At 41.6% G+C, this 16,353-nt stretch overlaps 2 protein-coding genes across 2 annotated transcripts in view; one reads left to right on the top strand and one right to left on the bottom strand.

The window, feature by feature from the left end:
- Positions 1-2: 2 nt before the first annotated feature.
- On the bottom strand, positions 3-2,740 carry LOC123726240 (uncharacterized). Its single transcript, XM_045693542.2, has one exon. It carries the CDS (start codon positions 2,725-2,727, stop codon positions 1,549-1,551), a length of 1,179 nt encoding a protein of 392 aa, XP_045549498.1. The 5' UTR covers positions 2,728-2,740; the 3' UTR covers positions 3-1,548.
- Positions 2,741-11,255: 8,515 nt separating this feature from the next.
- The window catches only part of LOC106567662 (syntaxin-1A), a 33,734-nt gene continuing 28,636 nt past the window's right edge, over positions 11,256-16,353 (top strand). The window contains exon 1 of the mRNA XM_014137209.3: positions 11,256-11,399. Within this exon, the coding sequence (XP_013992684.1) occupies positions 11,370-11,399 (30 nt within the window). The 5' untranslated portion in view covers positions 11,256-11,369. The remainder of the gene's footprint in view (positions 11,400-16,353) is intronic.

The raw sequence follows: 16,353 nt of genomic DNA, 5'->3' as shown, positions 1-16,353 counted from the left end.
CATTCCTTTTTCATGTGCTTCCATAAGCACACTTTTTAAATAATTTATTCATCTTAAATACATTAAAAGTGTTGAGGCAGGGAAAATGACATGAGATTGGCCATACATGTTCTTACATCAAATATCTTAAAGGCACATTTCAACTAATCTACTGTACACAAAGTTATCTTGTCTCTTACTGATCTTAGGTTACATTTTATTATTTCTGTACAGGAGCCCAGTACAGAAGCCCACCTAGTGCCCTTCAGTGCACTAGTCCGTTGCAGGAGTCTCATCTAAACTGAATTACCAAACGTTTTCTAAAAAGCACCTTTTCACCCAGCTACAACTGCTGCTCAGCTGGCTGACACCTAGCTCTCAAACTCGAGGCGGCATTCTGCTTTATCCCTACAGGTCTCAACCATTTGCTTCGCCCACGACTGCCTCATGTGAAATACAATTCAGACACTGTGTTTCAACGTTTAGAACCGTCAATAATCATGGCTTGCGATACGGTTTTCGAAACATATGGCCCTTATATCCTTCATCAGTGAGAAAGAATCCTTCAAATAAAAAATATACTTACCTATAGCAGTTTTGCACAGATCCATACATCTATGGGTGCCTCCATCCGACGAAATTAAACGTCTACTACACTTCCCGAGTTACGCTTACGCACAGGTGTTCAGAGCATGCTAGATAGCTAATAGATAGCTTCCGTCTGTTTCCCGTAAACAAGCGCTGTAACATGGAGATATGCCTGTGTGGGAACCCTAATCTTATCAAGGTGTGTATCAATTTAACCTTTTTATTTTTTTAAGTATTTCCCGCTGATATGAAAGGTCCTTATGCTTCCAAAACCGTATCGGAAGCGATGCGTGTTAATGTTCAGACCGAGCAGCGGGGATCTTAACAAAACTCCCCCTACAGAAGACCCCTTCGTCCAATGACTTATGTGTAATGTAATGGAACTGAGAGTCATGATCAGGAGCTATCTGATGCCAAGGTCCAAACTTTTGCAACCAGGTATCATCGGCTTACTTCCCACATTTAAAACTGTGCTCATGACATAAAATTCACTTTTCACAACTTTTTAAAAGCCAAGTTGAATCATAGCACCATATTGAACGTTCGCCTAATTAACCATTGCACCGTTCTGCAATTCATTCAACACTGCAGAATCAATCGAAACTGCAATATAGGCCTAAACCAATATGCTTCGGTTTCGCACTGCATCACTTCCTACATCAAACTTCCAACAATTTCCATTTAAATAAATATTTATATTTTCTAGTGAACGATATGCAAACAGCTCAACCCAAAGCACCAGTAATCACTCAATCATCAGCATCTATTACATCTATTACAGTATTATTATTGACCTATATTCTTAGGTAAAACAGCTTTCATTAGCCCATCTGGATACAGCAAGAATGGAACAGATTGAAACCAATCAAGGGTGTGTCAAGCTGGCACAAGGTTACCATTGCACTCAGCCTTCCCATATAAATCATATAGTGTGGATGAAAAGAATACCCTCCTATGCTTGTCCAGCGTCAGCTTGCAAAATCAATTTCCTCCCCGTTTCAAGTTGACCAGAATAGACACTGCTATTATGACCAACACTCCCACAGCCATCTCCATCATCTTGCCCATCTCCTGGTCTTTGATGGCCTCTTTCTTCCTCATAATCTCCTCCTTCCTAACTCGCAGCTCCTCCTCTTTCAGGAGCTGGGATTTATAGTGGGATTTGATGAAGTTGTCAAAGTCGAAAATGTTCTTGCTGTCTATCCCCAAGGCGGACGTCTGGCGTGCCTCCCTCGTTGGCTGAGATGAGGAGCTCTTGGTGTCCTTCGCGGAAGGTTTGCTCGCTCCAGTAACGTCTCCCTGACTCAGAATGCCTCGGTCGTATTTCTTCCTCAGCCCCTTGTTGCCCAACACGTTGTAAGCCTCGCTGATGTCGGAGAAGCGGTTCGTAGCCTCCTCACTGCCTGCATTCTTATCTGGGTGGTAGACGAAAGACTGCTTGTAGTAAGCCGTCTTGATCTGAGCTTGCGTGGCGGTTGGAGACACCTCGAGGATTTCATAATATGCCGTTCTGCTTTTATATAGGGGCTCAGACATGTTGCCGTTGCCATAAGCTCTCACAAATAACTGCTCATGAGACTGCCGCAAACTAAAGCTCGACTCTCTGATGGCAAATCGCACCATACACAGAGATCTTCTCTGCTCGCGCCTGGTTTGAGTTATGGTGGCCGTCACGAGACCATTTCTTATCCAGCTTGAAGCTCTAGAGGCAATAACATGGACCTGTGTGTCGGCCAGGTGAGGTGAACTGAGATGAAACCACCTTGAAGCACTATCGAGTACTCTTATATCCTCACTGTCTGACAAGTTATTCCTCCATGCAGAACCAAACTGTAATACACCCTCACCGCATTTTGATATAAGGTCGTGGCAAAATCCAATCTTAAATCCACCGTCGGTGAGTCTGCTGAGGGACCTTGAGTTCTCAGTTCTTAAAGTCTCATCAGGAATTCCGAGAGACGGCAACCGTGTCCAGTTGCCGGGCCGGGCTGTATTATCATGGTCATTTTGAGCTTCGCCAGACCGGTATTCTGTCAGCAAGCTTGTGGCTTGTATTGCGCCTTTAGCTTGGTTGCCCTCAATCCTCAGAGGCAACTGTTGATATGTGTTTTGAAGAATTCTGTAGGCTCCATTACTAAGTTTCAGTCTGACCTCCGCCATGTTGCAAGGAGCTAATAATATTTCCGGTTACAGCAACGCGCCAATAAAAACCTTGGTACTTGGAAAGCGCACAGAAAGTAGCCAATCAAATGCGAGAAACATGTTTGAGGCTCATCACTGCGTTACGTCATGGTAATTACGCAACATTTTGTTTCTAGGGTATCTGTACTTTACTGTTGTATTTATATTTTTTACAACTTTTACTTTTATTTCACTCCTAAAGAAAATAATGTACTTCTTACTCCGTACATTTTCCCTGACATCCAAAGTAGGCTACTCGTTACATTTTTTTATGCTTAGTAGGACAGGGAAACTGTCAAATTCACACGAACATCCCTGGTCGTCTCTACTGCCTCAGATCTGACGGACTCACTAACACACATGCTTCGTTTGTATGTTGAAGTGTTGGAGTGTGCCCCTGGCTATCTATCAATTTAAAAAACACCAAAATTGTGCCGTCTGGTTTGCTTAACATAATGTATTTTAAGTGATTTATAATTGTACTTGTAATACTTAGGTATATTTTAGCAATTACATTTAGTCTACTTTGAATACTAAGTATATTTAAATCCAAATACTTTTAGACTAACACTCAAGTAGTATTTTACTGGGTGACTTTCACTTTTATTTGAGTCATTTTCTATCAAGGTATTTTTCTTTTTGACAATTGGGTACTTTTTCCACTACTGGTTTCTATGTGTTTGATGCAATTCCATTTGCTCCGTTCCAGCCATCATTATGAGCCTTCCTCCCTTCAGCAGCCTCCACTGCTCTACAGGTACACTACAGACACAGACAAACGCTCTCTTATATTTCTCTCTGACCCCTTTTTCTCAGGTCTCCCCTCACTCTTGGGTCTTTCTTTCTGACCTCTCTGGTCTCTCTATCTAGTCTTTGACTTCTCCCTGAGCAGATGATCTTGTCTCTCGCCTTTGTTAGTCTTTGACTCCTCTCTATATGTATAGGATAAATATAAGCACCCACCTAATTATTATATTACATGTGGTGATTCCTCATGAAAGCAGGACAAAATAATACCATGATTTTTTGGGATTTTCAGGAAATGTAATTTATAGAATGTTCCTTTGGAGGAAGGATTGTTGACACACACTCTCTGGCATATTTATTTGGACAGTGAGGCTAAAACGTTTCATTTGGCTCTATACTGCAGCACTTTGGATTTGAGAGCAAGGGTATTTTCATTCATATCTGTTTTACCATTTAGAAATGAAAGCACTATGTATCTAGTTCCCCCATTTAAAAGTGACATACACTACCATTCAAAAGTTTGGGGTCACTTAGAAATGTCCTTGTTTTAGATGAAAACATCCATGAAATGAGTTGCAAAATGAATAGGAAATATAGTCAAGAAGTTGACAAGGTTATAAATAATTATTTTTAATTGAAATAATAATTGTGTCCTTCAAACCTTTCTTCGTCAAAGAATCCTCCATTTGCAGTAATTATAGCCCTGCAGACCTTTGGCATTCTAGTTGTCAAATTGTTGAGGTAATCAGAGTGATTTCACCTCATGCTTCCTGAAGCACCTCCCACAAGTTGGATTGGCTTGATGGGCACTTCTTACGTACCATACGGTCAAGCTGCTCCGACAACAGCTCACTAGGGTTGAGATCCGGTGATTGTGCTGGCCACTCCATTATAGACAGAATACCAGCTGTCTGCTTCTTCCCTAAATATTTCTTGCATATTTTGGAGCTGTGCTTTGGGTCATTGTCCTGTTGTAGAAGAAAATTGGCTCCAATTAAGCGCCATCCACAGGGTATGGCATGGCGTTGCAAAATGGAGTGATAGTCTTCCTTCTTCAAGATCCCATTTACCCTGTACAAATCTCCCACTTTACCACCACCAAAGCACTCCCAGACCATCAAATTGCCTCCACCATGGTTGACAGATGGTGTCAAGCACTCCTCCCGCATCTTTTCATTTTTTCTGCGTCTCACGAATGATCTTCTTTGTGATCCGAACACCTCAAACTTAGATTCGTCTGTCCATAACACTTTTTTCCAATCTTCCCCTGTCCAGTGTCTGTGTTCTTTTGCCCATCTTATTATTTTCTTTTAATTGGCCAGTCTGAGATATGGCTTTTTCTTTGCAACTCTGCCTAGAAGGCCAGCATCCCGGAGTCGCCTCTTCACTATTAACATTAAGTCTAGTATTTTGCGTGGGTACTATTTAATGAAGCTGTCAGTTAAGGACTTGTGAGGCGTCTGTTTCTTAAACTAGACACTCTAATGTACATTTTACATTTACATTTTAGTCATTTAGCAGACGCTCTTATCCAGAGCGACTTACAGTAGTGAATGCATACATTTCAAACATTTTTTTTCTTCTTTTCGTACTGGCCCCCCGTGGGAATCAAACCCACAACCCTGGCGTTGCAAACACCATGCTGGCGTTGCAAACACTATGCTCTACCAACTGAGCCACAGGGAAGGCCAATGTACTTGTCCTCTTGCTCAGTTGTGCACCAGGGCCTCCCACTCCTCTTTCTATTCTGGTTAGGGCCAGTTTGCGCTGTTCTGTGAAGGGAGTACACCTTGTTGTATGAGATCTTCAGTTTCTTGACAATTTCACGCATGGAATAGCCTTCATTTCTCAGAACAAGAATAGACTGACGAGTTTCAGAATACGTTCTTTGTTTCTGGGCATTTTGAGCCTGTAATCGAACCCACAAATGCTGATGCTCCAGATACTCAACTAGTGTAAAGAATGACAGTTTTATTGCTTCTTTAATCAGCACAACCTTTTTCAGCTGTGCTAACATAATTGCAAAAGGGTTTTCTAATGATCAATTAGCCTTTTCAAATGATCAACTTGGATTAGTTAACACAAAATGCCATTGGAACACAGGAGTGATGGTTGCTGATGATGGGCCTATGTACGCCTATGTAGATATTCCATGAAAAATCAGCCGTTTCCAGCTACAATAGTAATTTACAACAATAACAATGTCTACACTGTATTTCGATCAATTTGATGTTAGTTTAATGGACAAAAAATGACATTTCTAAGTGACCCCAAACTTTTGAACGGTAGTGTAAGTATTTGGACAAATTCCCTTATGTATTAAAGTAGTCAAACGTTTAGTATTTGGTCCCATATTGCTAGCACGGAGTGCCTATATCAAGCTTCTGACTCTACAAACCTGTTGGATGCATTTGCAGTTTTTGTTTTGGTTGTGTTTCGGGTTATGTTGTGCCCAGTAGAAATTAATGATAAATAATGTATTGTGTCATTTTGGAGTCACTTTTTGTAATTAAGAATGTAATATGTTTCTGAACACTTCATTAATGTGGATGCTACCATGAGTACGGAAAATCATGAATAATGATAAGTGAAAGTTAGAGGCACAAAGATCATACCACCAAGACATGCTAACCTCTCACGATATTTATGCCTCTGTAACTTTCATGATTATCCATAATCATGGTAGCATCCACATTAATATAGAAGTATTCAGAAAAATATATTCCATTCTTATTTACAACAAATGTGACTCCAAAATGACACAATACATTATTTACCATTAATTTCTATTTATTTAAAAAAAAAAATATTTCACCTTTATTTAACCAGGTAGGCCAGTTGAGAACCAGATCTCATTTACAACTGCGACCTGGACAAGATAAAGCAAAGCAGTGTGACACAAACAACAACACAGAGTTACACATGGGATAAACAAACGTACAGTCAATAAGACAATAGAAAAATCTATATACAGTGTGTGCAAATGTAGTAAGATTAGGGAGGTAAGGCAATAAATAGGCCATAGTGGCGAAATAATTACAATTTAGCATTAACACTGGAGTGATAGATGTGCAGAAGATGAATGTGCAAGTAGAGATACTGGGGTGCACAGGAGCAAAAAAATAAATAACAATATGGGGATGAGGTAGTGGGGTGGGATATTTACAGATGGGCTGTGTACAGGTGCAATGATCGGTAAGCTGCTCTGACAGCTGATGCTTAAAGTTAGTGAGGGAGATATAAGACTCCAGCTTCAGTGATTTTTGCAATTTGTTCCAGTCATTGGCAGCAGAGAACTGGAAGGAAAGGCAGCCAAAGTAGGAGTTGGCTTTGGGGATGACCAGTGAAATATACCTGCTGGAGCGCGTGCTACGGGTGGGTGCTGCTATGGTGACCAGTGAGCTGAGATAAGGTGGTTTACCTAGCAAAGACTTATAGATGACCTGCAGCCAGTGGGTTTGGCGACGAATATGAAGCGAGGGCCAGCCAACGAGAGCATGCAGGTCGCAGTGGTGGACAGTATATGGGGCTTTGGTGACAAATTGGATGGCACTGTGATAGACTGCATCCAATTTGCTGAGTAGAGTGTTGGAGGCTATTTTGTAAAAGACGTCGCCAAAGTCAAGGATCGGTAGGATAGTCAGTTTTACGAGGGTAAGTTTGGCAGCATGAGTGAAGGATGCTTTGTTGTGAAATAGGAAGCCGATTCTAGATTTAATTTTGGATTGGAGATGCTTAATGTGAGTCTGGAAGGAGAGTTTACAGTCTAACCAGACACCTAGGTATTTGTAGTTGTCCACATATTCTAAGTCAGAACTGTCCAGAGTAGTGATGCTCGACGGGCGGGCGGGTACGGGCAGCAATCGGTTGAAGAGCATGCATTTAGTTTTACTTGCATTTAAGAGCAGTTGGAGGCCACGGAAGGAGAGTTGTATGGCATTGAAGCTCGTCTGGAGGTTTGTTAACACAGTGTCCAAAGAAGGGCCAGAAGTATACAGAATGGGGTGGTCTGCGTAGAGGTGGATCAGAGAATTAACAGCAACAAGAGCGACATCATTGATGTATGCAGAGAAAAGAGTCCCGAGAATTGAACCCTGTGGCACCCCCGTAGAGACTGCCAGAGGTCCGGACAACAGGACACACTGAACTCTATCAGAGAAGTAGTTGGTGAACCAGGCGAGGCAGTCAGTTGAGAAACCAAGGCTGTTGAGTCTGCTGATAAGAATGCGGTGATTGACAGAGTCAAAAGCCTTGGCCAGGTTGATTTGCAACAATTGCGGCAAATAATTTTAGAAAGAGAGGGTCCAGATTGTCTAGCCCAGCTGATTTGTAGGGGTCCAGATTTTGCAGCTCTTTCATAACATCAGCTATCTGGATTTGGGTGAAGGAGAAATGGGGGAGGCTTGGGAAAGTTGCTGTGGGGGGTGTAGAGCTGTTGACCGGGGTAGGGGTAGCCAGGTGGAAATTATATTGGGCACAATATAATCTGAAACAACCAAAACAAACAGCAAATGCATCCAACAAATTTGTAGAGTGACAAGCTTGATGTTGCCATTGCGTCCTAAGAATATAGGACCAAATACTAAACTTTTGACTACTACACTACCACATTTGTCCAAATACTTATGACACCTTCAAATGGGTACTAGATGCATAAAGTGCTTTAATTTCTAAGCGGTAAACAGATTTGTATGGAAATACTCTCAAAACCAAAGGTGACATTCTGTACTGTTGCCTCATATGAAACATTTGATGTGAAATCCAAAATGCTGTAGTATAGAGCCAAATTAAAAGTTTAAGCTTCACTGTCCAAATAAATACATATGGGAGTGTACAGTATATTAGACATTTATATCTAAAAGCATAATTGTGAAATGATGATTCAATGTTGGCATATTTATGACATTATGGTCTTACCCAAGTCTCCTTTAAGACTCCATAATGTTTCATCTCTAGGTGCTACACTGCAAACATTGGTGTCATATGAAGCTTTATTTATTTATTTAACCTTTATTTAACCAGGTAGGCTAGTTGAGAACAAGTTCTTATTTACAACTGCGACCTGGCCAAGATAAAGCAAAGCAGTGCGACACAAACAACAACACAGAGTTACACATGGAATAAACAAACATACAGTCAATAATACAATAGAAAAAGTCTATATACAGTGTGTGCAAATGAGGTAGGATAAGGGAGGTAAGGCAATTAATAGGCCATAGTGGCGAAATGATTACAATATAGCAATTAAACACTGGAGTGATAGATGTGTAGAAGATGAGTGTGCAAGTAGTGATACTGGGGTGCAAATATTACCGCTTGCTCTGTAATATTAGTAGTATTTTGTTTTCAATAAAACATTTCTTACATTACTTTATGAATATAGAGAAATATATAAACATGAATATGGAAAATATATTTTTTTAATTATTTGGCTTATTTTTCAATATGTTGTTGAACATCATATTGTCTACAGGCATATCAAAAATCCAGAGTTATGGCCCATTTAAAACAGAGAAATTGGCATAGTAGGCAATAGACGGGTGGGTTGTTTAGCAACAAAACCGATGTGTACACGACCCTTGGGGCAAAACAGTAGGGGTTGGCTTTAATAGAATCAAAAAATTGTTGACAACATTTAAACGATATTTCCCCTCCAAATGTTTATTTAAATAATTAGCACTTACCTTTCAAATACATTGTTACAGATGTTGGGTTAGCTAGCTAGCAAATTTGAGCCATAATGTATGAGCATAGACGTGACATGAGTCAAAACACCTCAAAATAAGACATGATATCAATAACAAAATACAACGAGCTGAAACGAGCCATCTACTCTCTCTCTCTCTCTCTCTCTCTCTCTCAGGACGGTATGAACAAGCTCCTGTTTGACAGCTGGATCCTAATCAGGTCCTTGGATCAGACCTTCAGACCCACTCCCAGACACTGGGCCTCTGGGCAATCATGTTTGGAGAGCTCCTGGACCATTTAATGGTCCTTCTAACTTTCTCAAACCTCCATGCCATAGAGTACAGCCTCCAGAGTCCTGGAAAGCTCATAGGCACCAGGGAGGTAGAGTTTGATGAAGCCCAGTTTAGGGCTAAGATTCAGGGCTACCTGACCTACTGGAGGGGCGATAGGGAGCCTCAGGGAGTGGATGTGGAGGAGGCCTGGAAGTGCAAGAAGTGTCCCTATGAGGATAGCAGTAACTGGAATAGGAATATAGGCCACAAGGGCTGGTAATGGTTAATAAGTGAGCCAGGTTGGAGGGTCCCAAGTCTGATGGTCGAATTTGGATGCGTCCAATTTGGAAAGTCCAAAGTCGAATGGCCCCAAGTTGGATGGTCCACTTTGGAGTCCCAAATCGGAGGATAGTGTGAAGTTTGTTTGATTGAAGAAGGTTATTTCATTGCCCTAAGGTGCAAGCTTAATTAGCAATATTAACATTTGGTTTATTTAGAGATAAGTGGGATATTTCAGTAGTTGCAATAACCACTTATAGGTGTATATTCCTTTTTGTAACTATCTAAATATCAAATCAAATGTTATTTGTCACATTCCGAATACAACAGGTGTAGACCTTACAGTGAAATGCTTACTTACAAGCCCTAACCAACAATGCAGTTTAAAAATGTTTAAAATCCATACAGAAATAAGAATCAGAAATAAAAGTAACAAATAATTAAAGAGCATCAGTAAAATAACAATAGTGACGCTATATACAGGGGTACCGGTACAGAGTCAATGTGCAGGGGCACCGGTTAGTTGAGGTAATTGAGGTAATATGTACATGTAGGTAGAATTAATAAAGAGACTATGCATATATAATAAGAGAGTAGCAGCGGGGGGTAGCCATTTGATTAGATGTTCAGGAGTCTTATGGCTTGGGGATAGAAGCTGTTTAGAAGCCTCTTGGAGCTAGACTTGGTGCTCCGGACCTTCCACTGACACTGCCTGGTGTGGAGGTCCTGGATGGCAGGAAGCTTGGCCCCAATGATGTACTGGGCCGTACGCACTACCCTCTGTAGTGACTTGCGGTCGGAGGCCGAGCAGTTGCCATACCAGGCAGTATTGCAACCAGTCAGGATGCTCTCGATGGTGCAGCTGTAGAACCTTTTGAGGATTTGAGGACCCATGCCAAATCTTTTCAGTCTCCTGAGAGGGAATAGGTTTTGTCGTGCCCTCCTCACGACTGTCTTGGTGTGCTTGGACCATGTTAGTTTGTTGGTGATGTGGACACCAAGGAAGTTATGTACAGTATGTTCACTTTTTGTAAACGTTTCTAACTTACCATGAAATACAATATAAGAAATTAATTCAAGGATGAGTCTGACATTTATATTGTCTGAGATGTTTCTAAGGAATCACAGAGTCAAACCATGCATATGAGGCGTCAACTAAACTGCAGTTATGTCCTCCAGCAGGTGTAGCTAGTGTGTAAAACATAGATATGTTTTTTTAAAACGATAATAATTCTGATAATATATGAACTGTTCCCAAAACAGTAATTTTGAATACCAGTTTTTATTCTTCATAATCTGGAAGGGAGGTCTATTTAAAATGTGTCTGCCATATTGTAGTCTGTACCATGCAATTTGTTTCTCTTTTAATCCTGAAAGCGAGTATCGTGATATTCATCTCTGCGAAAAGAATTACGATTTATTTTTGTTGAAGTGACATTTCTAATACATTGATGTCAAGAAAATTCATGACATTTTGTGCCTCGAGATTATCGCGCGCTCTCGATTGATCTACACCCCTTGCGCGCGCCCGCCGCTCTCTTCACGGAAAATAAAATAAAAACCCTGACTCGAGAGTACTGATATAAGGAGCATCAACCTAGTTGTAGAAACAAGTGGAAAAGTTGTCAATTCACGATGAAGGACCGTACACACGAGCTAAGGGTGGTAAGTGATTATATTTGTAATTCTACCCACTATATTTGAGACCCCAGAAGCAAACGGTGGTTATTCGGAGGGGTTGGGCGGAAGGTGCGCCTCACTTATTTCTTGGGAGTTGGAAAGCAGCTGTTTTAGAGTAGAACATCTTTTTAAAAAGTATTTACTGTCATTTCATAACAATGGTGTACATTTCTGGGGATCCGTTTTGCTAAGTAGGCTATCAAGGTAAAAGTTGTTCCACACGTCCATATGGAAACGCAACCTGTGAGAGGACGGTGAAAACATTGGCACCCGTCAGGTGTCGTAGAATGTTGTCCATTAATAGAATAGTTGTTGTACATTATATGGGAATTGTTCATAAACGCGCGAGTGAAACTTTTTTCCCCCCAATGTGATTTCACTTGTAGTCTAGCTAGTGTCCCAAATTATTCATGAATTTGCTTCTAGCTTCAGCCCTATAGAAAAACGGTGTATTAACTATTATTTTATTAACTTGCCTTCTCCGAATGTATAGTGCTTTACTTTCCCCCTTAATTCCACATAGGCTAGTTGTATTTTATCGGATAGGCTATATCCAAGTGTTTATTAACGATCTTGAGTCAATCAACATCTCAGTGAAACCTTACTAACATTATAAATCACGTTAATCTTCGGAAAGAATTCAGACCCCTTGACTTTTTCAACATTTTGTTACGTTACAGCCTTATTCTAAAATGGATTACATACAAAAAAAATCGTCAGGATTCTACACACAATACCCCATAATGATAAAGCGAAAGATTTTTCGAAATCTTAGCAAATTTATTAAAAATAAAAACAGAAACCATATTTACGTAACTATTCAGACCCTTTGCTATGAGACTCAAAATTGAGCTCCGGTGCATCATGTTTTCATTGATCATCATTGAGATGTTTCTACAATTTGATTGGAGTCCACCTGTGGTAAATTCAATTGATTGGACATGATTTGGAAAGGCACACAACTGTCTAAAAAACGTCCCACTGTTGACAATGCATGTAACAGCAAAAACCAAGCCATGAGGTACAAGGAATTGTCCATAGAGCTCTGAGACAGGATTGTGTCAAGACACAGATCTGGGGAAGGGTACCAATAAATGTCTGCAGCATTGAAGGTCCCCAAGAACACAGTGGTCTCCATCATTCTTAAATGGAAGAAGTTTGGAATCACCAAGACTCTTCCTAGAGAAGGGCCTTGGTCAGGGAGGTGAACAAGAACCCGATGGTCACTCTGACAGAGCGCCAGAGTTCATCTGTGGAGATGGGAGAACCTTCCAGAAGGACAACCATATCTGCAGCACTCCACCAATCAGGCCTTTATGGTAGAGTGGCCAGATGGAAGCCACTCCTCGGTAAAAGGCACATGACAGCCCGCTTGGAGTTTGCCAAAAGGCACCTAAAGGACTCTCAGACCATGAGAAACAAGATTCTCTGGTCTGATGAAACCAAGATTGAACTCTTTGGCCTGAATGCCAAGCGTCACGTCTGGAGGAAACCTGGCACCATCCCTACAGTGAAGCATGATGTTGGCAGCATCATGCTGTGGGGATGTTTTTCAGCAGCAGGGACTGGGAGACTAGTCAGGAACGATGCAAAGATGAATGGAGCAAAGTACAGAAAGATCCTTGATGAAAACCTGCTCCAGACCTCAGACTGGGGGGGGGGGGGGGGGGGGCGAAGATTCAGCTTCCAACACGACCACAACCCTAAGCACACAGCCAAGACAATGCAGGAGTGGCTTTGGGACAAGTCTTTGAGTGGCCCAGCCAGAGGCCGGACATGATCCCGATCCAACATCTTTGAAAGTACTTAAAAATGGCTGTGCAGCAACGTTCCCCATCCAACCTGACAGAGCTTGAGTGGATCTGCAGAGAAGAATGGGAGAAACTCCCCAAATACAGGTGTGCCAAGCTTGTAGCGTCATACCCAAGAAGACTCAAGGCTGTAGTCGCTGCCAAAGGGGCTTCAACAAAGTTCTGAGTAAAGGTCTGAATACTTATCTAAATGTTATATTTCCATTTTTGTAAAAAAAAATGACCTGTTTTTGCTTTGTGATTATGGGCTATTGTGTGTAGATTGAGGGGATTTAATCCATTTTAGAATAAGGCTGTCACGTCACATTGTGGAAAAAGTCAAGGGGTCTGAATACTTTCCGAAGGCACTGTATCTCTTTAGCACTCCCTCTCTATCTCACACACACAGCGGGGGAAAAGGGGGAATTCCTCAGTTCTCAGAGGAGCTGCGTTAGCATCTGTGGATGACAGTCGACACCTGGTTTCTCCCCGAGAGGTACCACACTGACCAATCACAGTCCGTCTCACATGAGTGATATCCCAAATGTAATCTAGGAATGGTTTCACAGAGAATCAAGATTTTTCTTCTTATAGATGAGGCCAATTTGTTACATACACTACATGGCCAAAAGACACCCCTTCAAATTAGTGGATTCAGCTATTTCAGCCACACCCGTTGCTGACAGGTGTATAAAATCGAGCACACAGCCATGCAATCTCCGTTGACAAACATTGGCAGAAGAATGGCCTGTACTGAAGAGCTCAGTGACTTTCAATGTGGCACTATCAAAGGATGCCACCTTTACAACAAGTCAGTTCATCAAATTTCTCCCCTGCTTGAGCTGCTCCTGTCAACTGTAAGTGCTGTTATTGTGAAGTGGAAACATCCAGGAGCAAGAATGGCTCAGCCACGAAGTGGTAGGGCACACAAGCTCACAAAACGGGACCGCTGAGTTTTGTAGTGCGTAAAAATCATCTGTTCTCGTTTGCAACACTCACTACCGAGTTCCAAACTCCCTCTGGAAGCAAATTCAGCACAATAACTGTTTGTCGGGAACTTCATGAAATGGGTTTCCATGGCCGAGCAGCTGCACACAAGCCTAAGATCACCATGCTCAATGCCAAGCGTCGGCTGGAGTGGTGTAAAGCTTGCTGCCATTGGAGCAGTGAACTTTGGAGCAGTGGAAATGAGTTCTCTGGAGTGATGAATCGTGCTTCACCATCTGGCAGTTCAATGGACAAATCTGGGTTTAGCGGATGCCAGAAGAACCATACTTGCCTGAATGCATAGTGCCAACTGTAAAGTTTGGTGGAGGACGAATAATGGTTTAGGGCTGTTTTTCATGGTTTGGGCTAGGCCCATTAGTTCCAGTGAAGTGAAATCTTAACGCTACAGAATACAATAACATTCTAGACGATTCTGTGCTTCCAACTTTGTGGTAACAGTTTGGGGAAGACCCTTTCCTGTTGCAGCATGACAATGCCTCATGTACAAAGCAAGGTCCATACAGAAATGGTTTATTGAGATTGGTGTGGAAGAACTTGACTGGTCTGCACAGAGGCCTGACTTGCACTCAATCAAACACCTTTGGGATGACTTGGAAGGCCGACTGCGAGCCAGGCCTAATCGCCCAACATCAGTGCACGACCTCACTAATGCTCTTGTGGCTGAATAGAAGCAAGTCCCCTCAGCAATGTTCCAAAATCTAGTGGAAAGCCTTCCCAGAAGAGTGAAGGCTGTTATAGCAGCAAAGGGGGGACCAACTGTATATTAATGCCCATGATTTTAGAATGAGATGTTCGACAAGCAGTTGTCCACATACTTTTGGTCATGCAGTGTATGACTGCCCAGTCATTGTTAAACCTCTACTTTAAGTTCAAATCCATTTCAGGCTCCACAGCTTGCTGCTATTAAAAAAGCCATTTCACACTGGAATGTCATGCTGCGGAGGGTGATATTTCCTCTCATATTCAGTGCAATAATGAGTTGCAGTCACTGTCCAATGTTCTGTGGTGCTGAATTTCAACAGTTTTATTCTGTCACTGTCCATGGTGCTGACATATCAGCTGTTAGACTGGTTTGTTTACATCAGGCATTTTACATGTGACAAAGTCACCACAATACATTTTTCAGACATCAAGTGGTCTAATGGTGAGATCCACTTCCTAAGCCACCTGTTGAGTAGATCCAGCTACACCTCAATCCCTAATTAGTTTCATCTTCCCAAATGATGCAGTGTCTAATTTCATCTTTACGCAATGTTGCTTCTGAGTTGTTAAGTGTAGGAAGACATGCTGTGGCTCTGTGTGCGTAGATTCTGGAGATGACTGCTACGAATTGAATTAGCTGTTTTTGAGACCATAAGAAGCCAATGGAATTGGTCATAGATGGTTTTGTGTATTCAGATCCTGTAGCCCGCCAATGGGGCTATGCATTATTAACACCTTTGCCATGCCCTGCATGCATCTGACTGGATATGGGGTCTGAGAGAACCTGGTGCCAGTGTGGAATCATCACACAGGCATTTGATTCATCACACAGGCATTTGATTCATCACACAGGCATTTGATTCATCACACAGGCATTTGATTCATCACACAGGCATTTGATTCATCACACAGGCATTTGATGGCATTTGATTCATCACACAGGCATTTGATTCAAAAAGTGTACTGCATGGGTGGATATGTTATCCAATAGGGCTGGGAATTGCCAAGGACCTCACGATACTTTGATGGCGATACGATATGAATACTACTGTTCAAAAGTTTGGGGTCACTTAGAAATGTTCATGTTTTTGAAAGAAAAGCACTTTTTGTCAATTTAAAATAACATCAAATTGATCAGAAATACAGTGTAGACATTGTTAATATTGTAAATGACTATTGTAGCTGGAAACAGCTGATTTATGATTTTTTAAATTTTTTATTTAATAAAAAAAAATGGAATATCTACATAGGTGTACAGCGCTATGACACTTCTTTTAATGTTATTGATGGTTCCTTTTGACCACTTGAAATATTATGTAACACTTGCCAGTGACAGCATTGACGGCTTTCTCTGAGTGTGATAATGAGTGTGCAGATGGAGCTGGAGTTGGAGTGAGTCGGCAGAACGGCGGTCGTGAGAAGGCATGTCCTCCCTCACC

Source organism: Salmo salar, chromosome 13 (assembly GCF_965601325.2).
Source record: "Salmo salar chromosome 13, fSalSal1, whole genome shotgun sequence".
In the NCBI taxonomy this organism is placed as follows: Eukaryota; Metazoa; Chordata; class Actinopteri; order Salmoniformes; family Salmonidae; genus Salmo; species Salmo salar.
This window is presented reverse-complemented; position numbering and strand designations above follow the sequence as displayed.